The 13,207-nt window shown below is 45.0% G+C and overlaps 1 protein-coding gene across 4 annotated transcripts in view; it reads right to left on the bottom strand.

The window, feature by feature from the left end:
- The window catches only part of PCMT1 (protein-L-isoaspartate (D-aspartate) O-methyltransferase), a 61,605-nt gene that overhangs the window by 33,403 nt on the left and 14,995 nt on the right, over window positions 1-13,207 (bottom strand). For all 4 annotated transcript variants that reach the window (XR_012902720.1, XM_075924424.1, XM_075924425.1 and 1 more), the window contains exon 2: window positions 3,245-3,349. Coding sequence is in view for 3 of the 4 variants with exons in the window: in XM_075924424.1 (XP_075780539.1) it covers window positions 3,245-3,349 (105 nt within the window). In the remaining variant the exon portion in view is untranslated. The remainder of the gene's footprint in view (window positions 1-3,244; window positions 3,350-13,207) is intronic.

Genomic DNA, 13,207 nt, shown 5'->3' with positions numbered 1-13,207 from the left:
CTCCTCACATCCAGAGACTGCAGGGACTGCTCTCTCAGTGTTGCGTGGGGCTTAGGGAAGACAATAGGGATGACCTGGAACATGTGAAAATATGACATGACCTGTGGAATGACATAGCCTAACCCTGTCTACAAAAAAAACTGTATAAGGGGGCTCTGATGTGAGGGTCCTCAGCTCTGACACTCTCCTGATGTAATGGCAACGAGGAACACTACCTTCCATGAGGCCCCATCATAGTCGGTACCGGAGCCTGTGGTACCATGGGGGATGGTGCTGATGATACGGTCGGTGCCCAGGTTTCCGTATTGGTCGGTGCTGATGGTATCAGCAGTACCGAAGCGAGTACTGGTACAGAGTGCTGCTGTTGCTGCACCGTCGGTGCTGGTATTGGAGCCAGGATAGGCACCGGGATTGGTGCTTGTACCGGAGCCCGCAACTACACCAGCAGTCCGGTGCCAATGAAGATGCCTGGTGTTCATCATCATCGATCATAACTGGTCCCAGAGATTAAGTGAACTCTATGAGCTTGTGTGCCGCACTTAATGCTTCCAGAGCCAATGGCTGCTAGACCTCTGCAATCACCACATCCAGTGACGGACTCTCTGTGCACACTGAACTCAACCAGTGCCGATGTGACACATGAGCCTGACGTGCTGTTGAGCTAAAATCCCATCTCCATGGCACACTTTAAGACCATGCTTCGTAGAGGATCTTCCCCAGTGCTGTCTCTTCCTGGATGGTGTTGGAGACTGCAACTAACGTTTTGATGTCAAAGGTTTTGCCAGTGCCATCTGTTTCAGTGCCGAGGAAGGTTCACAGAAACCAGAGTGCTGCATACACCTGGTACCACTTCCGGCACTACTGGCTGAAGCAGGGACTCCATTAAAATGAGCTTCAGGCAGGAATCATGTTCCCACTTCGTTCTCGGCCTGAAGCTCTTGCAAATTTGACAGCTGTGCAATGGCCCTCTCCTAAGCACTTCACACAGGAGTCATACAGATCACCACAGGGCATAGGTTTAGAGCCCTTCACACATGGTTTAAAACTATGTGATTCTGGCATCCCCTCCCGGGGGGGGAGGAGGGAGAGAGAATGTGGGGAAAACTCCCCGATAAAAACGGTCAACTTTAAACTGTTTACACTACTAAACTAATCTAATCTACAAAACTAAGAACTGTATATACTCTAAAGCATAGACTAACTAGTTGAGCACTCCAGCTACCATCAAGGGTGGTAAGAAGGAACTGAGGGGATGGAGGGTCAGCAGGGGGTATATATGCATCGATATGCCGGCATCATTCCAGGGAGTTTCCTGGCTGGCCAAACGGATACTGCTAAGGGAAAAAGCTCTGGAATCCATGCATGTGGTGCACGCACACCCTAACTGGAATGGACATGAGCAAGCACTCCAAGAAAAAACGGCTAACTGGCTGCTCCGGTGTGTTTACTGGCTCCTCAGCCACAGATCCTTGTAGCTCCCAATGGCTCTGGTTCGCCGTTTGCAGGCAAGGGAAGCCACAGGAAGCAGTGTATGTTGTATATATGCAAATATACATATGTGTATGTATACAAATATACAAGCAGTTCAATATGAATTAATCAACAATAAGTACTACTATCTTTCACCATCAACCAATATGAAAGCTTCAGAAATGAAAAATAAATAAGCTTTGACTTCTCAAAAAGAAAAAAAAAATAAGGGTCTAGATGGGAGCAAGCAAATTCCAGAATTCATGATCCTTCATTGAAAAATGCCCTACCAGCTATGGATGTTAAAAAACTAATAATAAGTCAACTGTGTAACTGCTGAAAATCTCAGAAGTTACACTGTTACTCACGCTGTGGGCTCTGCAGTATAAAGCTTAATTTTATACTGCAGAGCCCACAGTGAAGCCTTCTGGGAAGTGAGGCTACCAGTTCCTGCCAGCCTAAAACCCGGCAACTCTTGCCCGCCCGGCTCTCCTACTTCAGTGAAGCCTACTCCCAGGGAGCACAGAGGGCAGCCTTTTGTCCACCTGGCTCCCAAGAAGGAGGCTTCACTGAGTGTAACCAACACTGCTAACCAATAAGCGGTTAGTCATTTACAGTCAAACATCCCTACTGCCAGCAGCCCCATCTTATTTAACCTCTTAGGTCAGTGATCACCAACCAGCAGATTGGGATCTACTGGTAGATCTTCAAACCTTTGACAGGTAATCCTGACAGGCGTGGCTGGGAGGCTATCAAGTGCTGGCACTTCATCTGCCCCTCTCAGCACTGCCGTGCTGCTCCTGCCCTGGAGGTGCTCCCCACCCTTAGGAGAATTCTGCTTGCTGTGCAGTGCACAGGAAGAAGAGAGGGGTGCTCATGTCAGGGTGCCCCTCCCCTCATCCTATACCCCATCTCCACAGAGCAGAGGTGGGGCAGGGATGGAGGGAATTTGCTGGCTGCTGCCAGGAGTGGTGGAGGACTAGGGTTGGGGTGAGCATGCCTTAGCTCCCTACATCACCACCCAGAAACCACCTGTGGTAAGCAGTGCCCAGCTGGAGCCTGCATTCCAAACCCCAGCCCCAGTCCTGAAACCCCCCTTCACCTTAAAACCCCACCCTAGCCCTAAATCCCCCTGCACCCAAACTCCCTCCCAAGCATCCACAATGAACCCCCTCCCACACTCCAAATCCTTTAACCCAAGATCAGTGTCTGCATTCCCCCTCCCCCACAGTCCAAACCTCTGCCTCCAGCCTGATATATGTGAGTGAGGATGGGAGAGGAAGAGAGAATGGAGAAAGCAGGGGCAGGGCCTTGGAGAAGGAGCAGGAAGGAGGTGGGGCAACAGTGTTTGGGTTTGAGGTACATCCTGGATTGCACTTAAATAAAAAAAAAGTAATCTCATGTTTAAAAAGACTGGAGACCATTGTTTTAGGTCAAGTACCCACAACAGCTGATAAACAGCACTATTATACAAACAGAAAGAACATCTCTAATGTAACTAGAGCCAAATTGTTTAAGGTTTTATACAGTAAAGCCATCATGTCAAACTGGTAACACAATGAAAAACAATAATAATTAGAGCACTACAATATATTCTGCACAAGCCAAATTTTCAAATTAAAAAAGGCTGGATCAGCTCATTGTAAGGAATTAAAAAGGCTCCTATATACATTTTTAAACGTTTCTTTAAAATATAAACACTTTCATATTCTTATCACACACGCCAAACTCACATTCTGTTAAGAACAGATGTTTTAGATAGATGGTCTCTTACCTATTGCTTGAGGAGAGTCCATATAAGGGTTGCATTTTGCATAGTGGCAACGGTCTGTAGCCAACATTACTTCAAATACTTTATCTGATTTGATTATTCCATTTTCTGAAGAAGAAGAAAAATAGATTTGTTTACAAGAAACATGAAAGCAACTCCTTTTTTACAATATATCTGTTCAAGAACATAAATTGTAAAATAAATGAATTCATAAATTAAAAAAAATCATGTGTTACATATACTTTGGCTTGTACTTAGCTTCATTTTAAGCTTCGACTAATATGCAATACATAGAATTTTGAGTTACACCCCAAGATTTTCTAAAATTAAATGCTTTCAATTCTATAATATGTTGAAGATTTTATATTCCTTTTTAATATTTTATATTCCTTGTTAGAACCCTAAAGCCCCCTCAGGAAAATGGATTTTTTGCATACTTTTGCCACTCATTAAAGAAATACTGTCAAATTGGTTTAGCATTTAATATTCAACATAATGTGCATTGTTCTGCTAACAAACAGTTGATGGTTCCTCTATATATAAAGGAAGGAACAAAGCCACAATTGAGAAACTAGAATATATTTGCTTATTTGATAAAGTGATTTGTTTTCAAGTGCTGTTTCACTATGTCTTAACAAATCTGTTCCTCTTATAAAGAAACTCCTATATCGTCAGGCTTCTGACTTCTGACACTTGGTCTTAACCAGCCCACAAGTGTTCACATCAGAATGGTTACATCTCTCCCAACCAAATTATAAACTGCTTTTATCATTTTTACATTCATGCGCATTACCAGTTCAGTCAATAAAAATGTTTAACTTGTGATTGAGTTCTTTGTTTCTAAAATGATTTAGCCTCATTTTCCTTAGTGCTCTGAAAAGTCATACACGCAATCACAAAAGTAAACTAAAGTAACTGAAGTAAACAGCATACTTCACAGCTAGTCACTTACGTAACTAAAAGGTTTGCAGTTTAACCTAAAAACAAAATTTTAAAAAAATGAAATGCTCTGTGAAGCAATATACATTATATAAGGAGTAAAAAATTTAAAAGCATCTAAGCCATTTTTTAAAGTGGGACTTAGGCTCAGACATTAGGCACTTTTGAAAACTATGCCCAAGATCTAATAATTGAAACCTAACTCTTAAGCTTATAATGGGGCTATTTTTATTAAAATTACTTCAATGCCTTTTCAAATCAAAAGCAAAAATATCTAAGGAAGCACCTAATAAGCAAAACCAAAGAAGCTTCTGTAGATGTAAAGCAACTGAGGCAGCAAGCAGGAAATATACCATCAAAAAGCATGGTGGCAAACATCCCAACAGCAATATCATATATAAAGTTATTCTTTACTTAGAATCCTTCTGTGTCAAATGTCTTCCTAGCTAAAAATCTTTCCTCCATCACATTACACATATAATATGCTCCGGTTTCATTAAGAACTGAATACTTCCATTGATTCTGTATTGAAGAATCAAAGTGCTACCAAACCTGCACAGAACTTTTCATTCCGGAAATAGTACTGCAAAATATCCATAAGAACATGGAAATTTCATAAATTTGCTGAGCTGCTATTATACTGCTATCACAACAAAATGGTTAGTTCCACAGATCAATTATAATTAAACATACAACAAGAAACACTGGTGTACTACAAAAAAGGAAGGGGTGAGAAATATCCATATACCCATTGAATTAGACATTTGAAATCTGGTAAATATTTACGTACTACCAAGTAGGAAAAAACTCCTAAATTTGTTCTCTGACCTTTCCATTAGAGGTCACCAAGAGGCCTCCACCATTCAAGTGCCTTTCTGAGATCAAGTCTTGAAATCTCAGTAACACTTTTGTTATTGGCAGCAAAGGAAAGTAAAATAATGAATGAGTGCCATACTGACTACAGTATTACTGTATGCATACAGAGGGGCTTCTGAGATGTAAATAAGGTACATGAGTGTTCAGGAAAAATATTTCTTCATTGAGATTGTAATGTTGAACATGAAGCCTCCAATTTAGAGAAAGTAGGGCTAAGGTTAAATAAAACTATTTCAACTAAAAAAAGATTAAATGTTAACAAGTTGCTGCAGTCACCAACACTGATATGTACATGCACTCAAGGGATAAACTGTTAATCATCTAATATACTAAATTTCTTCAGGGCCTTCCATTCAGGGGATCTTGAAATGCTTTGTGAACATTAAACTTTGCTCCAATTATCTTATTCTCATTTTATAAATGGAAAATTTGAGCAAGAGAGGTTGCCTAAATTCAGACAGCATGAAGTAGAACCAGGAATGGCGATCTGATTTCCTTGACTCATGCTGTTCAACTACAAGATAATGCTCCCTCTTGAAAAGTATTTAGATCTATATTACAAAAAAGGAACAATGATTTACATAATGGTCTACAATTTCTCAGATTGCTGCTCCATTTTTCAAATAGTGACCATTGTACAATAAATATTACAATAGTCCAGGCAAACATGTCAAATGATTTTATTAATCCCAAAGTAATGGTAGCAGGAAGTTTGGGGAGGAACTTCCACAATGTTAATTATAAAACCAAAACTTCCTTCTTAATAACAATGAGGGATGCCAACATGTAGTTGACTACATGATTAACTAATAAGCTTGGGTTTATTGGTTAATCTTGTGGACTACACACCCCCACACCTGCTGCCTCTGTATCAGAGGTATACGGGATAAGACATGAGCTGTATCAGAGGCAGCCAGGGAGGAGGTGGGGGGGGGGGGGGCGGTGAAGCAGGAGCCAATGCCCATGAGGAGCTGGCTTTAAGCACCCCACAAGCACCAGATCCACCTCCCTCCTCACCCACCCGTTGCTGCCTCTCAGAGGCAACAGCGCAGAGGGTGAGGAGTTACAGGCTGGAGGGGATACACGCAGAAAGCTGGCTTTCAAGCAGGCTTCCCATGCATGCCAGCTCCGCAGACCTATCTGCTCCCCTCCCCGCTCGCTGCGTCCTACAGAGGCAGTGGGGGATGGACAAACAGGAGCTGGTGCTGGCAGGACCTGGCTATTAAGTTTTACGGTGCCACTTCCCTGCCCCTCCCCACGCTGCTGTCTCTACCAGTGTCTATCCGTGGGAAGTTTGGACCCCCACAGATAGAGGGCACCTGACTGCCCTGGTGGACCTGCTCCCGCCTACCACCGGCAGGAGGTTCCCCAGAGTGGGGCCAGGAGTGTACTGGCTGCCGGCCCCACGTGCAGGGTCTATTGAATAGTCATGTAACCACTAAGATTTCATGTGGTTACATGACTATTCAATCACACAATATCAAACATCCCTAATAACAATTCTGAGTCTCAATGTATCTCAGAGTCTCAGGCTGACTAAGAGAAATAAGATGCTCTAAATTTTTGGCCCTGTCAGAGTATGCTGACACTTCTGTAAGGAGAATGCCTCCCAATCCTGGAAGACAGATTTGTGCCAGCTTTGATCTAGTCTAGGTCATGAACTAAAAATACCAGTGAGGACATGGCAATCCTGACCACAACTTGAACTAGCCATCAGAGTTCAAGCCTACTACTGACATTCTTCTTCTATATATTGGGGGACCACTCTGTTACCCCTATTTTCATCATTTATATATAATTGTGATATTATGCAAAGAAAAAGGTTGTGATCTGCTGAAAGCCAATCTAAATTATATATAAAATCAATAAATACGAAATTATAAAAACTGTGTTGTATGGTTGTCACTGAAACATGCTGTACATTGGGGAATTGGCCAAATATTACTCTTCAGAGACAATAGCAAGGAAATAACCATCAACAGCCATTGTTCAGCAAGGGAGCTACAATTCAACCCATCAACTCCATATGGCCACACTAGGGGAATTGCTCAACCTTTGTTGGGGACTAAGCCATGTCCACCAGACATGTCTGAACTTATGTTCTCTAAGCACATGAACTAAAGGTATAAACTATAAGTATGTTAAAAATCATGTAATATGGTAACCATGTAACTGTTAAGAACTCTGTCAGTTGTACAGTTCATTGCTACTTTTACAAAGGGAATTTACTACAGCCTGCTGCAGGCTCTACAGTAGGAGCTGGCAGCCTCAGCCCTAGCACATGTTGGTCCCAGCAGCTGCCCCCACTCCGAGGCTGCCCCTGCTGCGGTTCTACATTTAAAAATTTGGAGCCAGCTGGCAGGCTGGCTCAGTCGTGGCATGCATTTCACTGGAATTTGGCAAATATTCATTAAACTATATTCAACGAACTAAAGAATCAGACAAATAAAACTACTTAAATAAAAAACTGAAGCAAAGCCAAGAAGTGAGAAGATATAATAAGAGCATGAGCTGCATGAGTAGTTTATTTGATTAATATATTTAATTAATGTCATAGGTATCCTATGAAGATACTCACCTTTTCTTTTTCTTTCTATTAGGCCATGCCAAGTAATAAGTTACATATTTTTAGACTGTATTAAAAAGATGTTAAATTCAGAACAACTTTTTCAAATTAAATTTCATGAGTATAGTTGGTAGTGCATCTGGCAGAAGAAACAGTTTGGTGGCTGTTCATAGTAGGTGGCTTAGTCCCTGGGCTGGATGTCAGATTAATTTTTCAAATCTCCAGAACTGGTTTTCAGTTAAAATAACAAACAATATATAGCAACTCTACTATAGAAGCAATTTAAGGAACAACCATAGCATCTGATCAACAGTGAATATAGGCAAGTGAACTAAACATCTATTTAAGATATTCTGATGCAATACAGTCCACTTAAAAGTATTAGAAAATTGAACAGACAATAATTCAAATAGGACTTTGTTAAATCATAACACAGGTCTTACATTTACATTAAAATGTTCATCTTTTCCACAAAAGACAGTGAATTTACTCATTTGCCATCACTAGATATCTATTTTGAAGGATGTAGCTTTTTCGAGAAAAATATTTACTTTGGATTTCAATTAAAATAATTAACTCCTAAGACAAAAATGTTCTGATTTTCAATTGACCTGCTGTTAACTTTAATATGGACTCTGAATCTAACTACAAAAAAGACATTTATTTCATACTAGTTTAGTGACAGTTTGACCTGGTAATTTTCACTTCAGGGAACTAACAAATGGAAAAAAATAGGTTTATTTTAACTTGAATGGTGTACAAATAAGGGTTGTTAAAAACAAGGGTTATTGGTAAATGTGTAACCACTCCTACAGAGCCTCCAGGTCTCCCCTTCCTACCTCTCCCTACTGCCTCTGTATCAGAGGCAGCAGAGGGGGAGATGGTAGTTCCCCAGCAGCCAGTGCTCACTGGGAGCTTGCTTAAAAGCTGGCTCCATGCAAGCACCAGCTCCCATGTGCTTACCCCCGCCCCCACTACCTCTGATACCGCTTAAACAGAAGCAGGTGGGGGAGCCCAGCCAGGCTGGTACACCCCCACCAACACCACAGCAGGCTCTTCCAGCCAGGCAAGGCCAGCTGCAGTCAAGGACTGCTCCCCATCCATGGCATAGTGGAGAATCTGAGGTGGAGCACCTCCAGCCCACACCACAGGCTGGGGGCTGCTTCAGCCTAGCCAGGCCCTCCACACTGTTCTGAAAGCTGCTCCAGCCAGACTGGGACCACTATGCCGCACCGCAGATAAGCAAGGGCAGCTCAAGCCCAATCAGTTAACCAATTAACCACTGGCATCCCTAGTGTAGACGTGCTCTAACGTATTAAAAATATCCAATTAATTAATAAGACTCTGAAAATACTAAGCTAGATATAATCACTTAAATACGTTTATATAATTTCTGGTGGGTCCTGTTAGGCAGCAAAAAGATGCATCAAATCAAGTATCAAGGTTCTACCTGAAAATCAAATAGAACAGCTAAATCAACTGAAACAAATGCACCTTTCTTCAGAAAATAAAGTACAAATTGAAAAGCTTTAGCAAATTTTAATCTTAAGTTTCAGCAAATTTAGTTAAACTTTCTATTTGGTGGCTTACATAATGATTTAAATCAAGCCACCCTGTGACGTATTTATTAATACTCCCCAGAATATTATTAGCCATTTGTGACAGGTCGGAAGTGACCCGCACTGAAGCTGGCTCCCGAAGCACCGCGGGAAGCAGCTGTGACAGGTCGGAAGCAACCCGCACTGAAACCGACTCCCAAAGTGCCATGGGAAGCGGCAAGGCAGCCGGCGGAGGCTCCGACGCGTTCCAGAATGGTGAGGGGAGCAGTGCCGGAAGCGTGAGCCCCAGCGCATGCCAGAGCCAGGGGGTGGGCCTTCGAGGTGACGTCTGCCCCAGCAGGGAGATTCAAAAGGACCCGCCAGCAGGCCGGAGGGGGAGACTATACCTCTGGAGGGCAGTGGGAGGACAGCCAAGGTGGACCACAGGCGGACGTGGGAATCCAGATGGAGACAAGTATGCCAGGAATCACGGTAGGACTCCTGGCCAAGAGGAGGGGCACCATGGACGCAAGGAGGGGAAGGAAGCAGCCCGGAACAGGGCTGTTCTGGCACCCGTGGGCTGGCGCGTTTCGAGGGTGTGCCCCGCCAGCCATGCAGGGGAGCATCTATCCCGCACTACAGGGCCCCAGGCTGGGACCCGGTGGAGAGGGAGGGCCTGTCTCGGTGAGCTTCGAGTAATATAATGGTGCAGAGCCCTGCGGAGGAAACCGAGGGCCCCAAAGGGGTAGTTGGGGGAAGTTCAAGCCCCGAAAGGGGCAAGCACTATTTGAGAAAGTGACTCAAGCTCTTCGAGACCGCTGTCAGTTATTAGGCATTGCGCTTGCAGGGCCACCCGCCCAGACTCGGGCGGGAGCGGCTTGCGCCCTTAAAGGGTGCGACACGGACCATTAGACGGTGGGCTCGCAGGGCCACCTGCCTGGGCTCAGGTGAGAGCGGCTCGCACCCGTAGAGGCCGCATCTAGATTAGTAGGCAGTGGGCTAGTGAGGTTGCCCGCTCAGATCTGGGTGGGTGTGACCATGGCCGTGGACCACCACACCACTGTTGGTTCCTATTTAGTTTGCGATCCACTATAACCTCCAGATTCTTTTCAGCAGTATGACTGCCTTGCCAGTTAATTCCCATTTTGTAATTGTGCATTTTCTACGTGTAATACTTAGCACTCTTACTACATTTAATCTCACTGATTTCAGACCAATTCATTTAATTTGTCATCCTTGGTTTGAATTCTAATCCGTCATTCAACATGCTAGTAACTCTTCCCATGTTATCTGCATGTTCTATAAGCATACTCTCCACTCCGAAATCCCAAATCATACCAGATGTACAGACTCTTCAAATGCCCCCACTAGATATATCTCTCAAGTTGGATAGCATTATTGAGTATGTTTTCTGAAATAGCTAAACCACCTTACAATAGTTTTATCCAGATCACAAGTCTCTGGTTTGCTTATAAGACTGTCATATGGGACAGTGTCAAAAGCCTAATTAAAAATCAAGATATCTGATGTCTACTGATTCAGACAGGAAATAATCTTAAAATATGCCTCACAATAGGCTAAACGGATGACCAAAGAGGTCAAGAAATATGTTCAGAAATCTGTCAGCAACTAACATGGAAGATTCTTTGCTAACAAGGATGCTATTGCCACTCTCAAAAGACACAATACTGATTTAAGTAGTTTAATAAATGAGACACAAAATCTATAAATAAGTATATTTAGCTTCCCTGAGAGCAGAATGACAAATATCTGTGAACAGCCTGCCTATCTTACTCAAGTAAAAGCATGAGCTAAAAAAAAAATCCACTCATCCAGGCAAAGAATCACCTCAAGTGAGTATCTGAGCTATTTAAAATAAGTTTAATTTTTTAATTTAAAAGTTCATATCCCATATATGTTATAAAAAAAAACATTCTGAAGGTGAACCATGAGGGAAAGCAACAGGAAGCAAGCAAAGATAGACACAAATTATTAGGCAGAACCTTGAAGGCAAAGATGAGGTAGCTTGATGAGAGATCAGAGAAGAAGCTAGTAGTGGGGATCTGAGAATGTATGAGGTGGGTTATGGCATAGCTGTGACATGACTAGAGAAGTAAATAAGGAAAATTATGTTTGGAGAAGATAGAAGAGAAATAAAGTTGAAGAGGAAATTGCAATAACCTAAGTGAGACATGAGTAGCCCAACATTTTAGCTGTGGAAATTGTGAAAAAGTATCAGATTCTGAAAGTGTTCTAGAGCATGAAGCAATATGATTTGGCAAGATCCTGGGCATGAAAGACAGGAAGAAAATTCAGATGACCCAAGTGAAGGTTATAAGCTTGAGGAATTGAGACGATAGCACACTTGTCAACAGATTAAGAAAAGTGGAAGAGAACCAGTTTAAAATCCTACACTGAGAGCTTCAGCCAAGAAGTAATCAATGATAAACTATTATACAATAGTACCAACTCCCGCCTACCTCCCTGAGCTGCTGCCTATGACACAGATCAGCATTTCCCAAACTATGGGCCGCGGCCCAGTACTGGGACGCGGAAAAAAATACTGGGCTTCAGCATGGCTGATGGCTGCCGGCAGGCTGGCCTTAGGCCGATTCGGGCCCTGAACCCCCCGGAAGTGCCGGCGAGTTACAGAGCCAGGGGCCCTGTTCCATCAATATGTGGAGCTGGGTCTCTCCCCTGGCTCTGCCTGGAGCTGGCCCGGGCCCAGGCCCCACCCTCCCCATGCGTCCTCCCACCCCGCCCCCAGAGCGTCCCCGCCGTGCGCAGCTCCTTCTCACCGCTTGCTGCTGCCCACGTGCGGCGTTGCATGTGGGCGGGGAGGACGCCCGGGTGTGACATGTCGTCACGACCCGGGATTTTAAAACTCTTCGAAGGCACGTGGAGGGGTCACGCTGGCTCCGGGGCCGGCCTCTGGGGCCTGAGCACAGCCTCCGGCCCCGCAATATGGAAGGCAGAAGGTAGGGAACAGGCTTGGGCGGCGAGGAGGCGGCGGCAGCAGGAGGGGAAGGCACTAAGGGACAGGGTGCAAGAGAGAGACACAAATGCCAGGGGGCTAAGTGCAGACAATGAGGAAAAGGGCAGGAGGGGAGGTGTCAGTGGGAGGGGGGGACAGGGTGATAGTGGGAGAGGAGAAGAAAGGGGAAGGGCATTGGGGGCTGGAGGAGGAGGTGCTGGGAGAAGGCTTGAAAGAAGGGGTGGGCATGAGGAAGGCCAGGATGGAGCAAGTCATGTGTGAGGGCACAGAGCGGCAGGAGGGGAATGGGGCAGAGAGTGGTGAGGGGGTGGGTATTAGGGAAAGAGGGCAAAGGGGGCCAGGGCAGTAAGGGAAGGGGGAGGCACCAGGAGGGTGCAGGGCTAAGGGAAGGTGCAGGTGCCAGGGGATTCTGGGGTGAGGAGGAGGGGAGAGCTGGCCACTGGAAGCAGCACTGGATGGTGGAATCGGGGCAGGCTGTGGAAACTGGTAGGCCGGTGGAAACAGGGCTGCCCCAGGGGGTGCGAGGTTGGGGGCAGGGAGCTGGCCGGGGAAGATGGGGCGGGGGAGGGAGAGAAGTGGCCGCCAGAAGGAGGGCTGGACGGGGGCAGCGGGGCTGGCCAAGGAAGATTGGGAGGAGAAGCGGGGGAGAACTGGCTGCCCGGGAGGGGGTTGGGGGAAGTGGGGCTGGCCAGAGGCGCAGCGGGGGGAGCAGGGGGGGGAGGAATGAATCGGCCTGCGGGGAGTGGGACTGACCCGGCCATATGAAGATCTTGGGGTGCTGCCCCCGTTCTCCCCTCCCCCCGCAAAGCACGAGTTAGTCCGGCCCAGGGATTCTATTGTTCCCCCCCCCCCCCCCCCACACACACACACCCTCGAATAGTTGCGAACTAGCTGGCTGGTAGACACACTCACGCAGCCTGAGCACATTTATCAGCCAGCCAGTTCGAAACTACAAACTGATACATCTTACCTAATGAGAAAATACCAGACATGTTATATGTCTGGTATTTTCTGAGTTTGTTTTTTGTGTGTTTATATTTTTGGGCTGCGAA

The sequence above is a fragment of the Pelodiscus sinensis genome, chromosome 3, assembly GCF_049634645.1.
Source record: "Pelodiscus sinensis isolate JC-2024 chromosome 3, ASM4963464v1, whole genome shotgun sequence".
Taxonomy (NCBI): Eukaryota; Metazoa; Chordata; order Testudines; family Trionychidae; genus Pelodiscus; species Pelodiscus sinensis.
Note: the sequence above shows the minus strand (reverse complement) of the source record. Positions and strands in the feature narration are given on the sequence as shown.